General features: G+C 41.7%; 1 protein-coding gene across 4 annotated transcripts in view; it reads left to right on the top strand.

The window, feature by feature from the left end:
* Positions 1-19,189, top strand: part of clip1a (CAP-GLY domain containing linker protein 1a) — a 38,804-nt gene that overhangs the window by 18,679 nt on the left and 936 nt on the right. For 3 of the 4 annotated variants that reach the window (XM_020938342.2, XM_055161897.1, XM_055161896.1), the window contains 15 exons: positions 238-1,125; positions 1,715-1,831; positions 1,913-2,054; positions 2,182-2,338; positions 2,422-2,587; positions 2,852-3,088; positions 3,743-6,178; positions 8,678-8,815; positions 9,635-9,741; positions 11,086-11,206; positions 12,338-12,390; positions 14,252-14,357; positions 14,445-14,586; positions 16,025-16,077; positions 18,453-18,580. In XM_020938342.2, the coding sequence (XP_020794001.1) occupies positions 238-1,125; positions 1,715-1,831; positions 1,913-2,054; positions 2,182-2,338; positions 2,422-2,587; positions 2,852-3,088; positions 3,743-6,178; positions 8,678-8,815; positions 9,635-9,741; positions 11,086-11,206; positions 12,338-12,390; positions 14,252-14,357; positions 14,445-14,586; positions 16,025-16,077; positions 18,453-18,580 (4,991 nt within the window). The remainder of the gene's footprint in view (positions 1-237; positions 1,126-1,714; positions 1,832-1,912; positions 2,055-2,181; positions 2,339-2,421; positions 2,588-2,851; positions 3,089-3,742; positions 6,179-8,677; positions 8,816-9,634; positions 9,742-11,085; positions 11,207-12,337; positions 12,391-14,251; positions 14,358-14,444; positions 14,587-16,024; positions 16,078-18,452; positions 18,581-19,189) is intronic. The other variant, XM_055161898.1, reaches the window with a different exon arrangement.

The raw sequence follows: 19,189 nt of genomic DNA on the forward strand, positions 1-19,189 counted from the left end.
AAATTGTCACAGTTGATTTGAATGACATTACTTACGTTACATAACATTGAGAGATCCAATTGGCAAGTTTGAAGGAGGGATCCTACAGGATAAAGGAGCATATAAAGAAATAGCTGATGGTTGATGTGATACAGACCACTATTTAAGAACATATTATTAATAACCCATGTACTTTTGAATGCCATGGTAAGTGTTGGAGATGGCACCCATTTCTTATTTACAATTTGTGTTTTGAAGGTTGCAACTGTTTCCGAGAGGTCTCGTATTCTAGAATTAGAGAAGGAGCTTTCTGTGCGCACCAGAGAAGTGTCTGACCTGCAGCTGCGTCTGTCCAGCCAGCCAGACTCTGAAGATCAGAGCTCCAGTATGGCTCCACTACTACAAGAAATAAGCACTTTGAGAGATCAGTTAGCTTCCCAAGAATCTAAACGGCAACAAGAGCTGAAGGGCTACAAAGAGCGGCTGGACACACAGGAGAAGGGTGCTGCTAAGCTTCAGAGCACATGTACACAGCTCTCCAGTGAGAAAGAGCAGCTTCAGATGCGCCTGAACCAGGTGGAGCGAGAGAACTCTGACACGCTGGAGCTATGGAGGTCTAAACTGGAGTCTGCCGTATCATCTCACCAGCAATCCATGGAAGAGCTAAAGATGTCTTTCAGCAAAGGCACAGACGTACAGACAGCAGAGCTCATTGAAACCAAAAGTGCACTAGAAAAGCTCAAGCTGGAGCATAAGAGTTTTAGAGAGGAGAGTGACGCCAAACTCAAAAATGAACTATCCACACGGACTCAGGAAATGCAGGCTCTGAAGACGCAGCTTTCAGCTGTGACTGAGGAAAAGGAGAGGCTACAGGAGAACTTAAGGGCCCGTGTGGAGAAAGCAGAGGAGCAGCACCTTGTGGAGATGGAAGAGATCTTGGGCAAACTGCACACTGCAGAGCTGCGGTTGAAGGAGCTTGAAGAGAAGGAGGCCAAGCTCACACAAGAGGTTCAAGACAAGGAGCGAGAAACCAAAGAGAAGACAGCCCAACTGGAGGCTCTGCGCAGCCAACAAGCACAAAGCACAGAGGAGATGAGCAGTGTGAAGAAGCAGCTACAGCACGCTCAGAGCCAGCAGGGGGCCAAGGTAAGGGACTGCATTGACATAGGCACAGAGAAACTGTTTATATTTCTATATCATGGATCTATACTGGATATAGAATATAGTCAGTGATTGCCAACATCAATAATATGCTGAGCTCTGGATTTGATTGTGACAGATACATTTCTGTACAAACACAATATTCGGGCTGCACGATTTGGGGACAATGTCAAGTTGCAATTTCTCTGACAAGGTCTGCGTTTAGATTGTCAATTTATGTTGTGAAAATAGGATTGTGTTCATTTTACATCCAGAAGAATTGACAAAAGAGATTAAATTTGAGCTGACAAACTAAAAGAAACAGAATCACATGTATTTCAGAACATGTTTATACAGATCTAAACTATAGGATTGGCAGTTTTTATGTAGAACAAGACAGGAGATTGTGGAGGCAATTCTGGTACTTAAAAAACTACAGACTTTCTGATTTGATCATTGCGCCCATTCTAATGTCAATTTTTATTTGATTGGGATTCATCTTGCTGCCTTAGTAAATATACACACATTTCTTTTTAAAGAATCAATGTATGAATCCATTCTTTAAGTAAGTGTTTATTATAACCTTGCCTTTCAGGTGGGGGAGTTGGGCTCTCTTCTGGAGGCCAAGGAGAAGGAGGCCCTCTCTCTCCAGCAGAGTGTGAGCGCTCTACAGCAGCAGAGGGATGGCTTTGAAAAGGAGCTTGGAGACCTTGTGAGTGTAATGTTCTTCTGTATACTTCAGAATTATTCACCATAAAGTGCTATGCTTATGTATGCTTGTTTTCAACCACAGAAACAGAAAATGTCCGAAATCACAGAGGAACACACCAAATCCTTAAAAACTATGCAAGAAACAAGTGAGAAGCTGAGTGCAAAGGAGGAGCAGCTCACCGCGCTAACTGCACAAACTGAAGCACTTAAAGGTCAACTTACAGGTGAGATGTTTTTAGGTTTGTTGTTGGGTTTATGTATGTGTCTGTCACACCTTTTAATGCACATTCTCAAAAGAACAGTTTTCTAATGTTTCTATTTGATAATGAGACTAACAGTCTTGTCCCACAGGTTTGGAGAGAAAGCTGAAGACGGCCGACGAAAAGGTTGAGCAGTTAACACAGGACAAGGGTAAGCTGGAAAAGGACATCTCCGACATGATGAAGGAGTCTGGAGACAGCTCAGTGCAGCTAACCAAGATGAACCAAGACCTCATGCACAAAGAGCGGTACTGTTCCTCACTACAAGGTCTTCTCCTGTTTAAACCCTACAGTGCTGTGATTCCACATGTGTGTCATGTTGTGTCTTTAGGAAGCTAGAGGAGCTGCAGGGCCTTCTGGCTGAGGAGAAGGAGAAAGTGGCTCAGATGAATGAAAAGCTCCAGCAGAACGAAGCCCAGAAAGAACAGCAGCTGAAAGAGACCAGAGATGCACACCAGGGAGAGACTAAACAACTCCAGGAGAAGATCACCACACTGGTCAGTAAAGAAATTCATCATCTAAAAACATGCCCTGCTTAACACTCTTAATACATATTTCAAGAAAAATGTCTAAAAACCAATTAAAGGTGTGGTTGTACCAGTATAGCTCATAATTTCAAAACTTTGTTGTTAGTTCAATGCTCTTCTGAAGTTACTTGAAGGATAAACAGACAATTGCTATTTTCTGCGTCTGCTCCAAGATGTGGATGGTGCATCTTTATTAAAAACCTAAATCCAATCTGATACATTTACTGTGCGCAGGAGAAGTCAGTTGCGGATGGAGCTGCTCTTGTGGAGGAGCTGAAGGCGTCCCATGAGAAGGCCCTGGGCAAGGCCTCAGAGCTCCACAAACAGGAGCAGGAGCGACAGGAGCAGCAGGTGCGCCAGGTACAGGCTCAGGTCCAGCACTTGGAGAAGGAGCTGGGCCTGTCCCGGCAGAAGGAGGAGGAGCTGCAGAGGCTGGTCACAGAGCTGCAGGCATACAAGGAGCAGGCCCAGGTACACACACAAAAACTCATTCTACTACTTACTATTTATTATTTGAATGGTCAAGTTTGTTTACCAGTCAGTTCTTGTCATAAAGGAACCAATAGTAACTGTTAATGTTAAGTACTCAATCATGATAAGAGAATATTACATAGTTTTTACATCAACCTCCATTTTCATTGTTATATTTTTTTTTTTTGAGGTATTAACTATCTGTCTATTTTATCAGCCAAATATTTAAGAGGAGCATTTTGGCTTGTCTTTATAACACTAAACACTAAAGTAGTACAGATTTAACTAAATGTAAAGAATTTAACAATACATTTTTGTGTCAAGGGAAAAACTATTGCATTATTGTGAGTGTTTAGTTTCTTGATACAAACTGATTATAATATATCAAACTGTAGCAAATCTCAGCAAGCTCTTACGAAACAGAAAATGGCTGATATCAAATGGTGATATTAAACCCGTATGTTGAAGTGAAAGTGCTCCTCTTAAATATGACGGGTGTGTGCGGTGTCAGTCGTGGTGTAACCTTTGCCTGCTTCTGCATTTTAACTTTTTCCAGCGGCATACGTCCATATCTGCTCGGTTTGTTTCGGTTCATCTTATCCCCCCTCTTTATTTTTGCTTGTTTTGTTTCCCTTTTAAATGATTTTTCCCCAGTGCCTTTCTGCTGAGCTCCAATCCACCAAACATGACGCTGACCGATTTTCCCAACAAGTGGAAAAGCAAAGGTTAGATCAGGAGCTCATTCAGAAGGAACGCGAGGCTGAGAAGTTAAAACTACAAGAGGAGCTTACACAAGTCCAGGCTAAATTATCCAATATCGAAAGTAGTTACAAGCAACTGAAGCAGCAGAATGAAGAACTCCATATGGCCAAGGAAGAGCTTTCGAAACGCCAAGAGGAGCTGCAAACGCAAAGCAAATGTTCAGATGAAGAAAGAGGTTCTCTCAAAAAACAGTTGCAGATAGTCACAAATGATCTGGAAGTGGCAAGGACAGAAGGCAAGCAGCTCAAAGATGCGTACAATGAACAGTTAGTCAAAACGCAAGAGCTTGAGAAACAGAATGCAGAGAAGCAAGATCTTGTTCTAAAACACCAACAGGAAATAGAACAACTTCAAGCTCAGAAGAAGCAACTGCATGTCAATTATGAGAGCGTTTGTAAAGAGAAGAGCAGACTAGAGGAGGATTTTGAGCAAAAACAGTCCAAACTCATGTCAGAGAAGGACAACCTCAACTCGGAGTTAGACTCTGCCAGAAATGCCAAAAAGTCCCTTGATGCAAAGAACGGCGAACTCCAGTCCAAACTCAACTCCCTGAACTTGGAAAAAGAAGATCTCACGATGAAGAACAGCCAACTGCAAGCACTGAACGAGACGCTAACCAAAGACAAGGCAAAACTGTCCAACGACATCAGCGCTACCATGTTAGAGAAAGCTAACCTAGAAAAGGCCAAAGAGGCGCTTCAGAATCAGCTCGATTCCACTAAGAAAGATCTAGAGACGAGCCGGCGTGAGTGCGAAGAAGTGAAAGTATCCAAAAACGGGTTGGCTCAAATGTTGGAGGAGTTCAAAACAAGCAGCCAAGTTACAGATTCCGAGAGGCTCCAACTTCTGCAAGAGAAGGAGGACCTGCTCACCGTTCAGAGGAAAGCCAGTCACGAAAACCAAGAGCTGCTCAAACAGATCCAAGAGCTGAAGAGCAAGGTTCAGACGTCGGCAGATCAGCTCGCTCAGGCTAATGACAAGTGTAAGGAGCTCGCTGAAGCTCTAGAACGGGAAAAACAGTCATTCCAAAAGCAGAGTTCTGAAGCTGAGATGTCTCTCCACGCACTCAAGAAAGAGCACATGAGCCTGGAGTCCACGCTAGAACAGCAGAAGACCGACAACGAGAGGCTAGCAGGGGAGAAAGGAGAGCTGGAGGGCAAGGTAACAAAGGTGCTAGCAGAAAGAGATGGGGTTTCAGCAGAGAGGGAAAGGCTGTCCGCTGATTTAAGAGCAGCTAAAGACCAGTTGGACAGTGTCTCCAAAACAAATGCAGAACTTAACCAAGAGAAGTCAGATCTATCCAGCAAGTTAGAGGATATTAAAAGGGGAAAAGCTGAGGTTGAGGCTGTAGTGGTTGCTTTGAAACAGAATAAAGTTGATTTTGAGAATCAGGTGAAGAAACTAACTTCAGATGTTGAAACTCTAAATAAAAGTAATGAGAAACTTATTGAGGAACATGAGGCTTTTAAACAACAACTAGAAAAGACCAATTCAGAGCTGGCTGAGAAGGTAAACAACCTCACAAAGGATTGTCAAAACCTGCGGTCTGGACAGAGCAATGCTAGTAAGCACCTGGAGTCCGTGCAGTCGGAGAAGCAGAGTTTACAGCAAGAATTACAAAAGTTACAATCGCAAATCCAGGCGCTGTCCAAAGCAAAGGAGAGCCTCGAATCACAGCTCCAAGCGGAAACTAGTCAGCACAGTGAGGTGATCGCTGTTAAAGATGGCCTCTCCAAACGGGTCGAGGAGTTGGAGCAGACGGTGTCCAAGCTGAAGCAGGAGAAAGAACTAGTGTCTCTGAGTCTCCAAAAGAGCGACCAGGACAAGAAGGGAAAAGTGGAGGAAATGTCCAAGCTGTTCAAACAACAAGAGCAGGAGTCCAGTCAGTTGAGGAGCGAGAAAGAGCAACTCAAGTCTCAAATGGAGGAGATGAACAAACAGATGGGTAGTCTGAGCTCTGAAAACAAACAACTCACTTTAACGCAAGGTCATTTAGAACAAGATCTAGCTTCTCTGCGCAGCGAGCGGGAAAACTGGCTCAAAGAACAGCTAGGACTGAGCGCCAAGTTGGACAAGTTCCAGGCCGACCAGAAGCAAGCAGAGGCTGAGCTGAAGAGGCTCCAGCGCGACAAAGAGGACCTGCAGAAGCAATACCAGCAGGCGGCTACAGAGGGCGCTACGTCAGCCAGAGAGAGGGACCAGCTAAGCACCCGCCTCACGGAGCTCACAGCCCAGAAGGACGCCCTGCTGAAGGAGCGCGACGCAGCCCAGCAACGGGCCTCCCAGCTCGGCTCACAGCTCTCACATGCCCTTTCTAAGCAGCTTGAGGTACTTCCCCCCCCCCCCTCCTCGGGCACTAACCAGTCACGAGTCCTTTAGATGGCTGGGGCCACTGTACTATTAAACGCACGCTGTTCTGTCTCTCTGCTCCCCCCCGCTCCCTCCCTACTGCATAACTTTCATCTTCATTCACTAACCTCTGGTGCTAGCTCCCAGCCTTCACTGTCTCTCCTGTGGGCTTATAACGGCTCTGATACTGGCCGCAAAACAGTCACATGAGCCTGGTTAGTTTGCAGGTCCTCCCCTGGCTCTTGGTTATCAGGGAACGAAATTGGGAACAAGCAGGTACAGAGTTTGTCTTCAGAAATACATTGAATTAGGGCTGCATGATATGAACAAAAGCAATATTCACTAACGTATGTTTTGTGTTACTTCATACCTGACAGTTTTGACTGCTCACTAGCGCTCTTCCTCAGAGTGGTCACGTGATGTTCCTGTGACCGGTCAACTGATTTAAACAGGTTTTGGTGCTGTCTTCCTACCGGTGGAGGCAAGACAACAGCACCATCTGCAGTCCCACTTCCTCAGGACAGTATCCCAGGTGTGTGAGAGTTAAAAAAACAAAACAAAACAAAAACTCTCACACACCTGGGATACTGTCCTGAGGAAGCGGTAGGAAGCCAGTGCCAAAACCAAAATCAGCTGACTGGACACATCACAGCAACATCACGTGACTCTGAAGAAGAGCGCTAGTGAGCAGTCGAAACTGTCAGGTATGAAAACAAACTCTTGGTCTGAAAAAACAACCTAATAACATAAAATATCGGAAGACCAAATGAATGTCATTCGACCAAAGACAAAAACAAATCTAATGTAGGATTCAGTAAGAATTCTGAATAAATCTGTTTTTTTACTTTTCAAAAATGGCATACTTCTTTAAAATGGAGAACTTGTGGTGTTGAGATATTTTTATTTTTCTTGTGTATCGTGTTGGTATTTTTGTTGCCCTAACAACAATATATTGTGCAGCCCTACACTGAGTGAATTTGTCATAACAGACCAACCTTTTCTGTCACTGGGGACTGACCTTTTGTACAGAGAATATAAAATGATACTTTGCAGATGATGTTATCAGCGTTCCCCGGGGGTCTGATGCTAACTGTAGGCATGCTCTGTCAGGCTTTGTTTTACAACAAAGCTTAGATTAAAACAATCTGACCAGAAAGAACTAACTTAGTTGAAACTAAGTCCCTCTCAAATAGCATCACAGTCACAAACTCTCTAGCATTAGCGTTACCATTTTAGTTAGCCACTCTTACCTTTTTTGTTGAAAATCAAAGAACGCTCGCACTGATTACAAACTGCTAGAGTTGGGACGAGATACAATTTACACAAAACGAGAGGAGACATGAGCTAGGGTCCAGTTGTAGTTGTAGTTGTTGTTGTAGTTGTAGTTGTAGTTGTAGCAGTTGTTATAGTTGTTATAGTTGTTGTAGTTGTTGTAGTTGTTATAGTTGTTGTTGTAGTCGTAGTTGTTGTAGTAGTTATAGTAGTTGTAGTTGTTATAGTTGTTGTAGTTGTTATAGTTGTTGTAGTAGTTGTTATAGTAGTTGTTGTAGTTGTTGTTGTAGTTGTTATAGTAGTTGTTGTAGTTGTTATAGTTGTTGTAGTTGTTATAGTAGTTGTTAGTTGTTATAGTAGTTGTAGTTGTTATAGTAGTTGTAGTTGTTGTAGTAGTTGTAGTTGTTGTAGTAGTTATAGTAGTTGTTGTAGTAGTAGTAGTAGTAGTTGTAGTAGTAGTTATAGTAGTAGTTGTAGTTGTAGTAGTAGGTGTAGTAGTAGTTATAGTAGTTGTTGTAGTTGTAATTGTTGTAGTAGTTGTAGTTGTTGTAGTAGTTGTAGTTGTAGTAGTTGTAGTTTATTGGGTCATTTTGCAACAAAACAAAAGGCTGAAGTAAAAAATACTGATAACACCTACCTACACCCCCCCCACCCCAAAATAAGATTCTGACATAGTCTTGAATAAATACTAATATGTTTTGGAGTTCAGTTCACAGTTGTTGCCTCCCCATTTTTTATTTTCTTTATAGGATGTTTTTGCTGTCATTGTAGCACTGCTTTTTGGAACTAGTGGCACCAGGATTTGTCCCTTCTTTTTTTATTAACATTTAGGTATTTAATGCTAATGTGGACATTGTGTTACCATGGGAATTGCCATGCATTGCGCCAGACATATATATGCAGAACCCCCCCAGCATGATGTCACTGCAAAGTATCAATTAGATGAGAGGAGACTGTCAAGTCACATTGTTTTTGGTGGAAGAGTGTTAACCGTTCTAAGGCCACAGGTGAGAGTTGTGTAGTACAGATACTTTTATTTTCTTTTTCTCTGTAGTAGAAATAATTGTGCTGTAATTTGAAATGCAAATAGTTGTCTGTCAGCATGCAGAATTAGTTTGAAATAGTTCAAATCTCCAAATCAAAATTAATGACACTAACCTAACATTCAGCGACTTGTACTCATGTTTTCTTTTTGACACACTTCAGGCTGCAGAGTCTTCTGGCAAAACATCTGAGGCTCTGGAGCAGCTGTCCAAAGAGAAGGCTGCTCTGCTCCAGGAGAAGACTCAGGCCCAGGCTCTGTTGGAGGAGCTGCGCACCTCCAACAGCCACTTGGAGTCTGAGGTAAAGACAGCTCAGTAGAGATCCACTGATATTCCTCGTGGTCAGTGCTAGTGTTGTCACAATACTGAAATTATAAACTTGATTTCAGTACAAAGGAATAAATTTGATACTGAATATCGATTGTGGTACCACAATGAAATTAAAAACACTCTTTCTTTAGACAATAGAATGTGATTTTACACATTTAATCAGTGTATTCTATTATATTCCCATGGTTTTGTATGTGTGTAATCCTCAGTGGTCCATGTGTGTATACTAGTCTATGTGCTCTTCTACTTGTTCTGATACAGTTCCAAATCATTCTAAACACATTCAGGAAAGGCTTGTGTCTGTCCTGTCAGTGACTTTTTTTAAGATACCTGTTAAAATGAGTATCTAGTTTTGATACTTGATAGTTTCAATACTCTTGACAATCCTAGTTGAGGGAGCTGTGTTTTTGAGCAGTGGATTTTGAGGACCAAAATGACATGTTATAATAATAAAATCAGTTATGCTACTAGAGAACACTGCTCTATGTGATAAAAGTGTAATGTATTTGTAAAAGTCTTATTGCAAACCTGTGAGGGAGCAGTATCACTGGGTGCACTGCTTATGGTTTTAACGTAGCACAAAACATCATGTTATCTCCTTTAGTCTGATTTATCGCTCCAACTAAACATTGGCCTGTGCTGGAGCTTTAAGAGCGATGGCCAGTACTGCGATAGCAGTAGCCAGTATGTGGAAAAGTACAAACATCAGACTCTCTGCTCATCAAGGTGGAAACAAGTGTGGGCTGTGTGTCCTGCACCATCCTCAACTACTGTTCATTTTTGTGTTTAGATGAAAACACTAAAAGAAGAAAACTCCAAGTACCAGGAGGAATTGAAAACCACCAAAGGTCAGCTCAGCACAGAGTCTCAGAGGAGCAAGAGCCTGAGCCAGGAGCTGTGAGTACATTCTCATGTCATCATCAGCGTTCAGACTGAGTGGCAAAATATGAGACAAAGAAAATAAGACAAAGCTGCACACTTACTCCCAAACTGCTTTTACTGAATGAACAACGTTAGGATGAGTGGATCTTGGTCAGGTCATGGTTCTGTGTGTGCTGCTCCCATATAAACCTTCTGCCCACTGATTGTTTGGCCAATCCAAAATTGAGCCACAGATGTCATCCACACAACACAATATATAACACAATAAATACTGTACGTCATGTAACATGAGCCATTACCCAAGTCCATCATTATCAATGGGCAAGTCAATGACATCGGAAATCTTGATTCAGGCCACTAGGGGGCAGCGTTTTTAAGGAATAAATATCAAAACTTTCTGTTTGTAGGAGCAGTCTGTTAATATCCCCTCCTCTTCTTGGGAGATTCACCTGCTCTGTCCCAGTAGATTTAAGGGAGGAGATGGAGCCGATACAGAGTTTCTTAGGTCTCCATTTCTAATGTTGCTCCTTATGTTCAGATATTTGAGTCTTCGGAGATTTGAGCTCTAGATGTTTTTCCTACAAAACCAATTCCACAGGGGCATTATAAAAGGTAAACGACATTTTTGGTGGAGCGTTTAATTGTCTCCTTGATTTTTATCATCTTTCCTGTGGTTGGGTGTGTAGAAGTTTTACATTTCTAAGTAAAATTACATTGTGTACATGACCCTCAGCGATGGTTCTAAGCAGTTTGGGAGTAAGTGTGCAGCTTTGTCTCACTTTCTGTGTTCACTGTAGTCGCCTTGGACCAGTGATGTGCGTGTACCTATAATTTTATTTAAAAATATGAGACAAAATGTCAGATCCATATTTGAGAGCTCACTGGTGGGGCAGGGATTTAAGGCATTGCGTATATGTGACTGTTACCATCTTGGAGTTGTGAGTCCACTGCCGGCCTTGACTGACTGCCAAGGCCGGACAGTCAGCTGTCCAAAGAGAAGGACATCATGACAGCTCTCCCCATGTTCATACTTAAGCTGTCATGTCTAATAAAGCTTTAAAAAATCACATTTGAATGAAGGCAGGTGGTTGTATGGCACTGTCACACTGCAGATTTCTCTGATCTGGCCTGGATTTTAAAACTTGTATCAGGTTATTCATCTTGTTTTCAGATTTATTATCTTCTCTGAATTGGTTCTATAATCATAAAAAAGTCACATATATTTCTTCCATGACTCAACTAATCAGAAATGTTGCTACAGTCCATTTACCATCGTTTTCCCCTGCAACAACAGATAATAATGCCTTTGGAATGTGTTCTTTTTTAACATAATAGTCCAATTTGAACCTATGTGTTCAGAGAGAAGCTGAAGGAGGAGGTGTCCACAAAGAGCCAGTCTCTTCAGAGTCTGCAGCAGGAGCACGAGCAGCTGAGCAGAGATCTGAACGACAGCCACCAGGACCAGGCCCAGCTCTCCAAGGTCCACTCTGACCTTCACTCCAAACTCAGATTAGACTTAAACAAATTTTACTGATCCACAAGGGAAATTACTTGGACACAGTAGCTCACACATCACAATATACAGGGTGTCCCATAAATGTGACATTTCGCAGGGCAATAATTTAAGCAATTCTTGTTGAAATAACCTCAGAATTTCACAGAATATAGAAACAGATCAAGAGTTTATATTTAATGTTTTATTTTTGTTCTGTTTTCAGGATGAGCTGTTCACTCCCAAAGAGAAGTCATTTTGTGTCTTGGAATCTACTGCACACATACGTGATCTTTTATCCCTGCATAAGATCCTTCCTCTTTACATTTTTGTTACCAAGTCCAAATTTGTTTTGCCAGTTGGTGAAGTTTTTCCCGATTTTACATTGAAGCTGCACAGTCTTGGGTGAGTGTGTGCAGCAGATTCCAAAATGACTTCTCTTTGGGAGTGAACGGCTCAACCTGAAAACAGAACAAAAATAAAACATTCAGTATATAAAATCTTGATCTGTTTCTATACTCTCTGTAAGAATTCTCTGTAAGAATACAAACTGATGTCAAATTTTTTGGGACACCCTGTATTATAATAGTCTGATTTATTAGGATTTGTTCACTCGACGGTAGGCAGGTACTTTTTTGTAATTTAACCAATCGCTGCTATTTGGTCGTGACGTATGCAATGTGCCGCTAACGGGGCTAACTGGTATATTAAGCTCTTCCCAAATTCTGTAAGAAGAGCAATTATGTCTTTCCCCTTGATGATTTGTTCCGGTTTTAAATCCTCGATCGATAGTATTATAATAAAGAGTAAAATAAAAATATAAATGATAATAATACATTCAAAATAAGTAGCAAACACAGCAAGAGACTGGTGTCAAATAAGGCATAATTATATAAAAGTAGATGTACAAGTAAAAGTTTGAGCTGTACAGATGTATGGAGTATTATATGAATGTGTATGAATGTAGTCCTGGATTTCTTAGTGGAGCTGTAGGAGCGTGTGGAGGGTGAGCTCCACTGTCCCTCTGTAGTCTGGTGCAGTGTGTGAGCAGGAGTTAGCCGTGACTGTGCCAGCGCAGGGAGATCCACTGTCTGACGTGTGTGTGGTGTTTATTTACAGCTCAAGAACGAACACTCCAAACTCAAGCAGCAGGTGAAGGAGCTGAAACAAAGGTAAGCACTCACATCTAGTACATGTAGGTGCCATTTTCAACTGTGTAACCAAGCAGAGCACATTTTAAGCTCTACTGTCTCTGTCCTCTGCCTCTCTAAAGCCTGCCTAATAGCTTCAGGTACCTGGTATTTTCATTTCTGCATGTCCATTAGTGTTGTCACGATACTATAATGCTATAACTCAATTTAGATACTAGGGAAGAGACACAATACTGATTCTGAGACCACGATGATGATAAAAACACTCTCACTTTAGACAATAAAATGTGATTTTCAGTATTAAATGGTAGTGCTTTCTTTTTTATTCCCATGTGATTTTATATCTGTGTAATCCAGGGTGACCAGATGACCCTATTTACCCGGGACAGTCCCAGCTTTGAGCCCTGTGCCCCTGTCCCAGCAGATTTATCCAAAACCAGTGAATTGTGTATTTGTTTTATATATGAAATGTCCCAGGTGTCCCTATTTTGGACCAATCAGATCTCTGCAACAGTAAAGAGGGCACATATTGTGGTTTGTTTGGCTAAAATACAGAAAACAGTGCTTGGAAATGAGCATTTACCGTATTTTCCGGGCTACTAGGCACACTCTTAAGCCTCTAACCCTATCAAAAAACGACCGCGCGCCCCACAATCCAGAGCACCCTAGGCAAGGCAAGGCAAGACAAGTTTATTTGTATAGCACAATTCGTACACCAAGTAATTCAAAGTGCTTTACAGAATAAGAAATACATTAAAATCATAATAAAAACAAATCAAAACATAAACAATCATAAAGATTAAAATTAAAAAAGAGAGACATAAATTAGAGAGAAGAGTGCGGAATGAAAACCTTTCAGTTATATGCACAGTTAAACAGAAATGTTTTGAGCCTGGATTTAAACAGCGTCACAGAAGAGGCCTTTCTCTCATGTTCAGGAAGACTGTTCCAGGTTTTAGCTGCATGAACCTGAAACTCTGACTCCCCTTGTTTAGTCGTGACTCTGGGCACCAGCAGGAGGCCGGTCCCTGAGCTCCTCAGAGTGTGAGATGGTTCATATGGCACTAACATGTCACAGATGGACTTTGGTGCTCGGCCATGGAGAGACTTGTACAAGCAGAGCTGCTTTAAAGTCTCTGAACCACAGGAGCCAGTGCAGAGACCTGAGCACAGGACTTATGTGCTCGTACTTCCTAGTTCACCCTATACACGAATCCACTTGGGTGTCCCAGCACGACTTCAGTAAACTACAAAGCTGCACCACCTGCGTTCACGGTGACTCTGGGCTTTGTTCAAACAAAGTCCCACTGACCCATCACACTGTTGTGTTGCTGTTTCTCCTTTAAAGTCCGGTGCGGTTTATTTGTTAAAAAAGTTCAAAAATAGACCATTTAATGACAATGCTTCTTATAATCCAGAGCACCTAATAGTGCGGAAAATACGGTATATGAAACCATCCCAACCTGAGTGTGTCCCAGTTTTGAAATTTGAAAATCTGGTCACCCTAGTGTAATCCCTCAGGGGTCCAGGTAGGTTCCATAGTGGTCCGTGGGTGTATAGTAGTCTATGTGCTCTTATATTTGTTGTGATACAGCTTCAGGAAAGCTTCACTTCTGTCCTGTTAATGGGACTTTTTAAATATCGATACCTGTTCAAATGACTATCTTTGGTCAATACTATCTTTACTTGTTACAATCTGCATGGGAAATCCCATCAAGTATCTTCATCTGACCTTGTGCGTTGGTTTTGTTTTGCTGCTTTAACTTTTGCTGGTTGTCTTGGCACTATGTTAAAACACACACTGTCTGTATCATCCCATCATGTTTCTTATCATTTGTCATTAGTTATTGAGTGAGCTATTTGTATTTTTTTATATTTGCAGTGAGAGCATCCTGAAGGAGCAGCTGGACAAAGAGAAGGCATCCCTGACTAAGAACAGTGCCTTAATTAGTAGTAAAGAGGAGCAACTGGAGGAGCTGAGGAGACAGGTGAGCGGACTCCAGCATGTCCCTTTCCTTCTGTCCTCCTGTCCTCCTGTCCAGTTCAGTGACATAACCGTGTGCATGTGTGTGCAGCTGACGTCCCTGCAAGCTGAGAGCGTGTCCGCCCGAGCTCTGGAGGCCACAGTGGAGGCTCTGGAGAAAGACAAGGCCAGTCTGAAAGAACGCCTGCACAAACTGGAGAAGGAGAGAGGAGGAGGAGGGGGGCAGGGCTCAGGTAACACTGTCACTGCTTCAGAGACTCTAAATCAGGGCTACAACTACGGATGGGCATTCGATTAAATTTAATTAATCGATCGTCGGGAGAATTAATGATCGATTATTGATTAATCATTCATGTTTTTATATTAAAATTATCATCATTATTATTACTACTAATCTGCATAAATAAATTCAACTTTACGACATATAAACCATAACCACTCTAGAGCCACATCAGCCCGTTTGACATTATAATGTGTTTAATGCAGATTTGTGCAACTCTCACAGAAACAAAACTTAAAACCACATGACTCATTTGCATAAACTAAGTAAAGAAAAAAACAGCTCTTGTGTCACTGATGTGGTTCAACTTCTGTTGGACTAAAGGACATGACTCAGTGGAATACAGGTTAGTGCGACCAGATTTGCGTTTGTCAAAATCAGGACACCGTACAGGGGGGTGGGAGGTGGGGACTCGTCATCAACATTGAGCTACTCTCACCTGGCAAAATTTTTTCATGTTTTTTTGAGGTCCCTGGCACCGCCACTGGACACCGAAACATATGTGCTGCTTTGTACACTGTGCACATGGCCTCACACTTGTCTCGACCGAGACGGAAAGCGGGGAATTTCTGGTACAGGTCATCGTTAAATGCACATTTGCGCTTCAGCGTGTTGCAGACTGACCAACTGTTTGTGTCTCGCTCCTTCTGAGTTACAGAGAGCTATGACAGACGCTCAGTTTAATGGCCCAATGAAAGATAATGAAAACCTGAACATTTGCATCACTTTATTTAAAAAACTAAAAACCTGGACAGCTAGGACAGGACGTGGAAAACAGACATGTCCAGGGAAAAAGGGATGTTTGGTCACCCTACACTATGCACAGAAACCTACATTCCGTTTGTTGATTAAAAATGAACATAATTGATGAAATTCTTAATGATCAATTATCCATTAATTGACAAATCATGGCCATCCCTAGCTGCAACTAAAGATTATTTTAGTAGTCAACTAGTTAGACCTGGTTAGTTGACCAGTCAAATGATTATTTTTTTTATTGTACATTCACACTTTTTAAATTATCAACCAAATAAAGATTAAAGGGTCTATATTGCACTGTTTTTGATCCATGTTCTGATGTTTCCTTATCACAAACAGACCTGGACTTGTTGTTTCATTCACACGTTTAACTCACAAACCCTGCACAGTTAGACTGAGTTCAGAGTTCAGAAAAAACAGTCTTCCTTTTTGTGATTTTGGTAACTTGTGTTGTAGTTTTGTATTTTTGTGACCACTGCGCGTAGTGCTGACTCAATTCTATTCAAATTTGATTGTGTTTGAGAAGGGTCCATCATTTTAAAAGTGAACAATTTTAGGGGGGTGCAACTAAACAATGTGAACTGTGTGATACTGGTGAATAATAACGGCTCATTTTTCTCCTCACTCTTTAGGAAACGCAGAGGTGGATGAGCTGCAGGAGGAGAAGGCCTCTCTGGAGAGTCAGGTCTGTATGGCACTGCTGTCCTGTCTCCTGCTCAGTCTGAGGACATCTGCTGTCATATAGTTGTCATGGACTTGTATTCTCTGTGTGTTTCATTGGTAATGTCATGTCAGTGGTAAATATGTCCACTAAAGCTGTGTACAAACAGAAGGCTCATACTAACACAGCTCTAATGACAAAACTGTACTATTTGTGTTATTGAGACTTTGCAGTGACATCAGGCTGGGGGTGTTATATAATAGCAGATTGTTCAGAAGTTTCCTTGGTGGCATAACGCTAACATTGGCAAACATGGACCAAAAACTTTTAAGATCACCTGAAAACTCAAGTAAAAATAGAAACTGGATGTAAAGAGCACATTTACAGGAGAGTGTGATCAATACGAGCTCTGATGGTCCTGTTAGGAGTGTGATTTTCAACAAAAGGTAAGAGTGAGTGACTGAAAAATTCTCACCCATTGTAATTCCAACTAGGGATGGGCATTTGATGAAATTTTCTGAATCGATCATCGGAAGAATTAACGATTGATTATCGATTAATCATTAACATTTTTATATTAAAATTATCATCATTATTATTACTATCTGCACTAATCTGCATAAATAAATTCAACTTTACGACATATAAGCTGTAACCACTCTAGAGCCACATCAGCCCTTTTGAGACTATAATGTGTTTAATGCAGATTTGCAAGTCTCACAGAAACAAAATTTAAAACCACATCGCTAATTTGCATAAACTAAGCAAAGAAAAAAAAACAGCTCTTGTGTCGCTGATGTGGTTCAATTTCTGTCAGATTAAAAGACATTAGTCAGTGGAATACAGGTTAGTGTGACCTGATTTGTGTTTGTCAAAACCAGGACACCGTACGGGGGGAGGGAGGTAGGGACTCGTCATCCACATTGAGCGACTCTCACCTGGCAAAACTTTTTCCCACTGGACACCGAAACATATGTGCTGCTTTGTACACTGTGCACAGAACGGAGAGCGTGGAATTTCTTGTACAAGTCATCATTAAATACACATTTGTGCTTCTGCACGTTGCAAACTGACCGGCTGTTTGTGTCTCGCTCCTTCTGAGTGCAGAGAGACACATGTACAGACCCCTGTTTGATCACACTACGCACAGCAAACTACATTCGGTTTGTCGATTTAAAATGAACGTAATCATTGAAATTCTTAATGATCAATCACCATCCCTAGTTCCAACTAAGTCCGCCCTTTCTGGTCAGATTGTGTTAAAATAAAGCTCAGATTAAGTCTAACTTGAGTAATGGAGCTTCTAACAGAGTAGTACTTTCAGTTAGCATCACACCACCAGGGAATGTTGATGACATCAGCTGCAAAGTATCAATTCGTGAGAAGGTCACAGTATAATGCTTTACAGAGGAGGCCTGAAATCAACTCAAAAACATTTTGTAAAATGAGAAGAGTCTAAAGCGTCCCCTCTGTGTCATGTAAAATGTTATACTGTATTTGTGGTCAGATCTGGGCCCTGGACTCTGACATTGTGCTGATGTTCACAGGAGTGTTTCACAGTGCAGCTATACAAACTGCTCAGGCTCGTTCTTTTGCTTACATTCTTGCATGACAAAAGCCAACAGCCAAATGTGTTCTCTCAATCTCACTATATGCTGGCCAACTTTCAATTTACAGCTATACCACCTGGATTTGACTAGGCCAGTGTTTCTCAAACTGTGATACACAAGCTCTGACCTCTTCAGTTTGTGGGTTTGACTCATTTAGAGATCATTTTATACAGTTTTTTTTTGTCCTGGTTTGGATGATTTCTTATGATGAAACCAGATGTGGAATAATTCAAAATAGATTTGGTTTAGATCTGGTGGGAAAGCCAGATCTTTAATAATACTTGGCGGGAAAAGATTCAGAGCCATTTGGACTAAGCCTGTTACGTAACAAGTGCATCCAGGGTCTAGTTCTTGATTCTAGGCCTTGGTGGTGGTGGTTAGACAGGTGCTCATGTGTTGCTGCTCCTGTACAGTCTGTGCTAGTCCAGGGCTCAGAGGAGTGCTGTGTTAGGTGCTGGTTCTAACTTGAGTTCTTGATTTTTTTCTTTTCTCTCCTCTTCTCTGCCCTGTCTCTGATGTTGGCATGGCAACCCCACCATCAGGCAGCGGTTTGTTCATGTTTTTCATCAGCTTCACTTGTGCATGCTCTCACCCTCACTGCGGTTCTACATAGCGCCCATAAGGGCAGTGACTATATTAGGCTGTAGATACTGGGATACACTTTTAGGAAATAGTTTCACACACTTTAAACTCAAAGCTAAAGTCTAATGTTAAATAATAGAGTTTAGAACAGTTTGAAGCCTGTTGCTCAGTTCTTGGTGACCGTTGACATGTTGTGTGTTTTTGTAGATTGACTTCCTGAACTCGGTCATTGTGGACCTTCAGAGGAAGAACCAGGAGCTCAAGGACAAGCTGGAGAAACTGGCCACTGCAGCACTCAATGGGAACAGCCCCAGTGAGATGGACAACTACGAGAGGTCAGCTGTGTGCTCTGTGTGCTGGACAATCCTACAGACATTAATCCAAAATGAAACAAGTAGATCCTTATTTGAACAGGTGTAGATTAGACAAAGACAGATACACTACCAGACCAAAGTTTGGACACACACTCTCAGTCAGTGTTTTTTTTTTTGTTTACTACATTCTACATTTTGCGTGTTGTTGATTGACAGACCTTATCCACCATCAGTTTCAGTCTGAACTGTAAACAATTGACACTGACTACGTCAATCTCTATATTCACCTTATTCCGGAAGTGTCCGTGGGCGCTGCCATCATCATCATTATGGTTGTAGTATTTTGTATGGAGCTGCCAGTCCTAACAGCAAATCAGTTCAATACGGACAATAAAGCCGTTTAAAAGCCTCCAGAGATTCAGTGCAGTGGGACTTGTTGGTCACATGAACACTGAACATTTTACACAAATGAACTAGTTTTATGTCATATTTAATCAGCAAAACTTTTCTCAAATTCTCCATTGACATGAATGGGATCCCATTTAACTGAAAGTGCCACCACAAAAAAAAGCACGATTTAGGAGCACAAGTGGGTGACGCGGAATAAGGTGGATATTATAGAGACTATGA

Source organism: Boleophthalmus pectinirostris, unplaced genomic scaffold (assembly GCF_026225935.1).
Source record: "Boleophthalmus pectinirostris isolate CB_2022bp ecotype Guang Dong unplaced genomic scaffold, ASM2622593v1 HiC_scaffold_4, whole genome shotgun sequence".
NCBI lineage: Eukaryota > Metazoa > Chordata > Actinopteri > Gobiiformes > Gobiidae > Boleophthalmus > Boleophthalmus pectinirostris.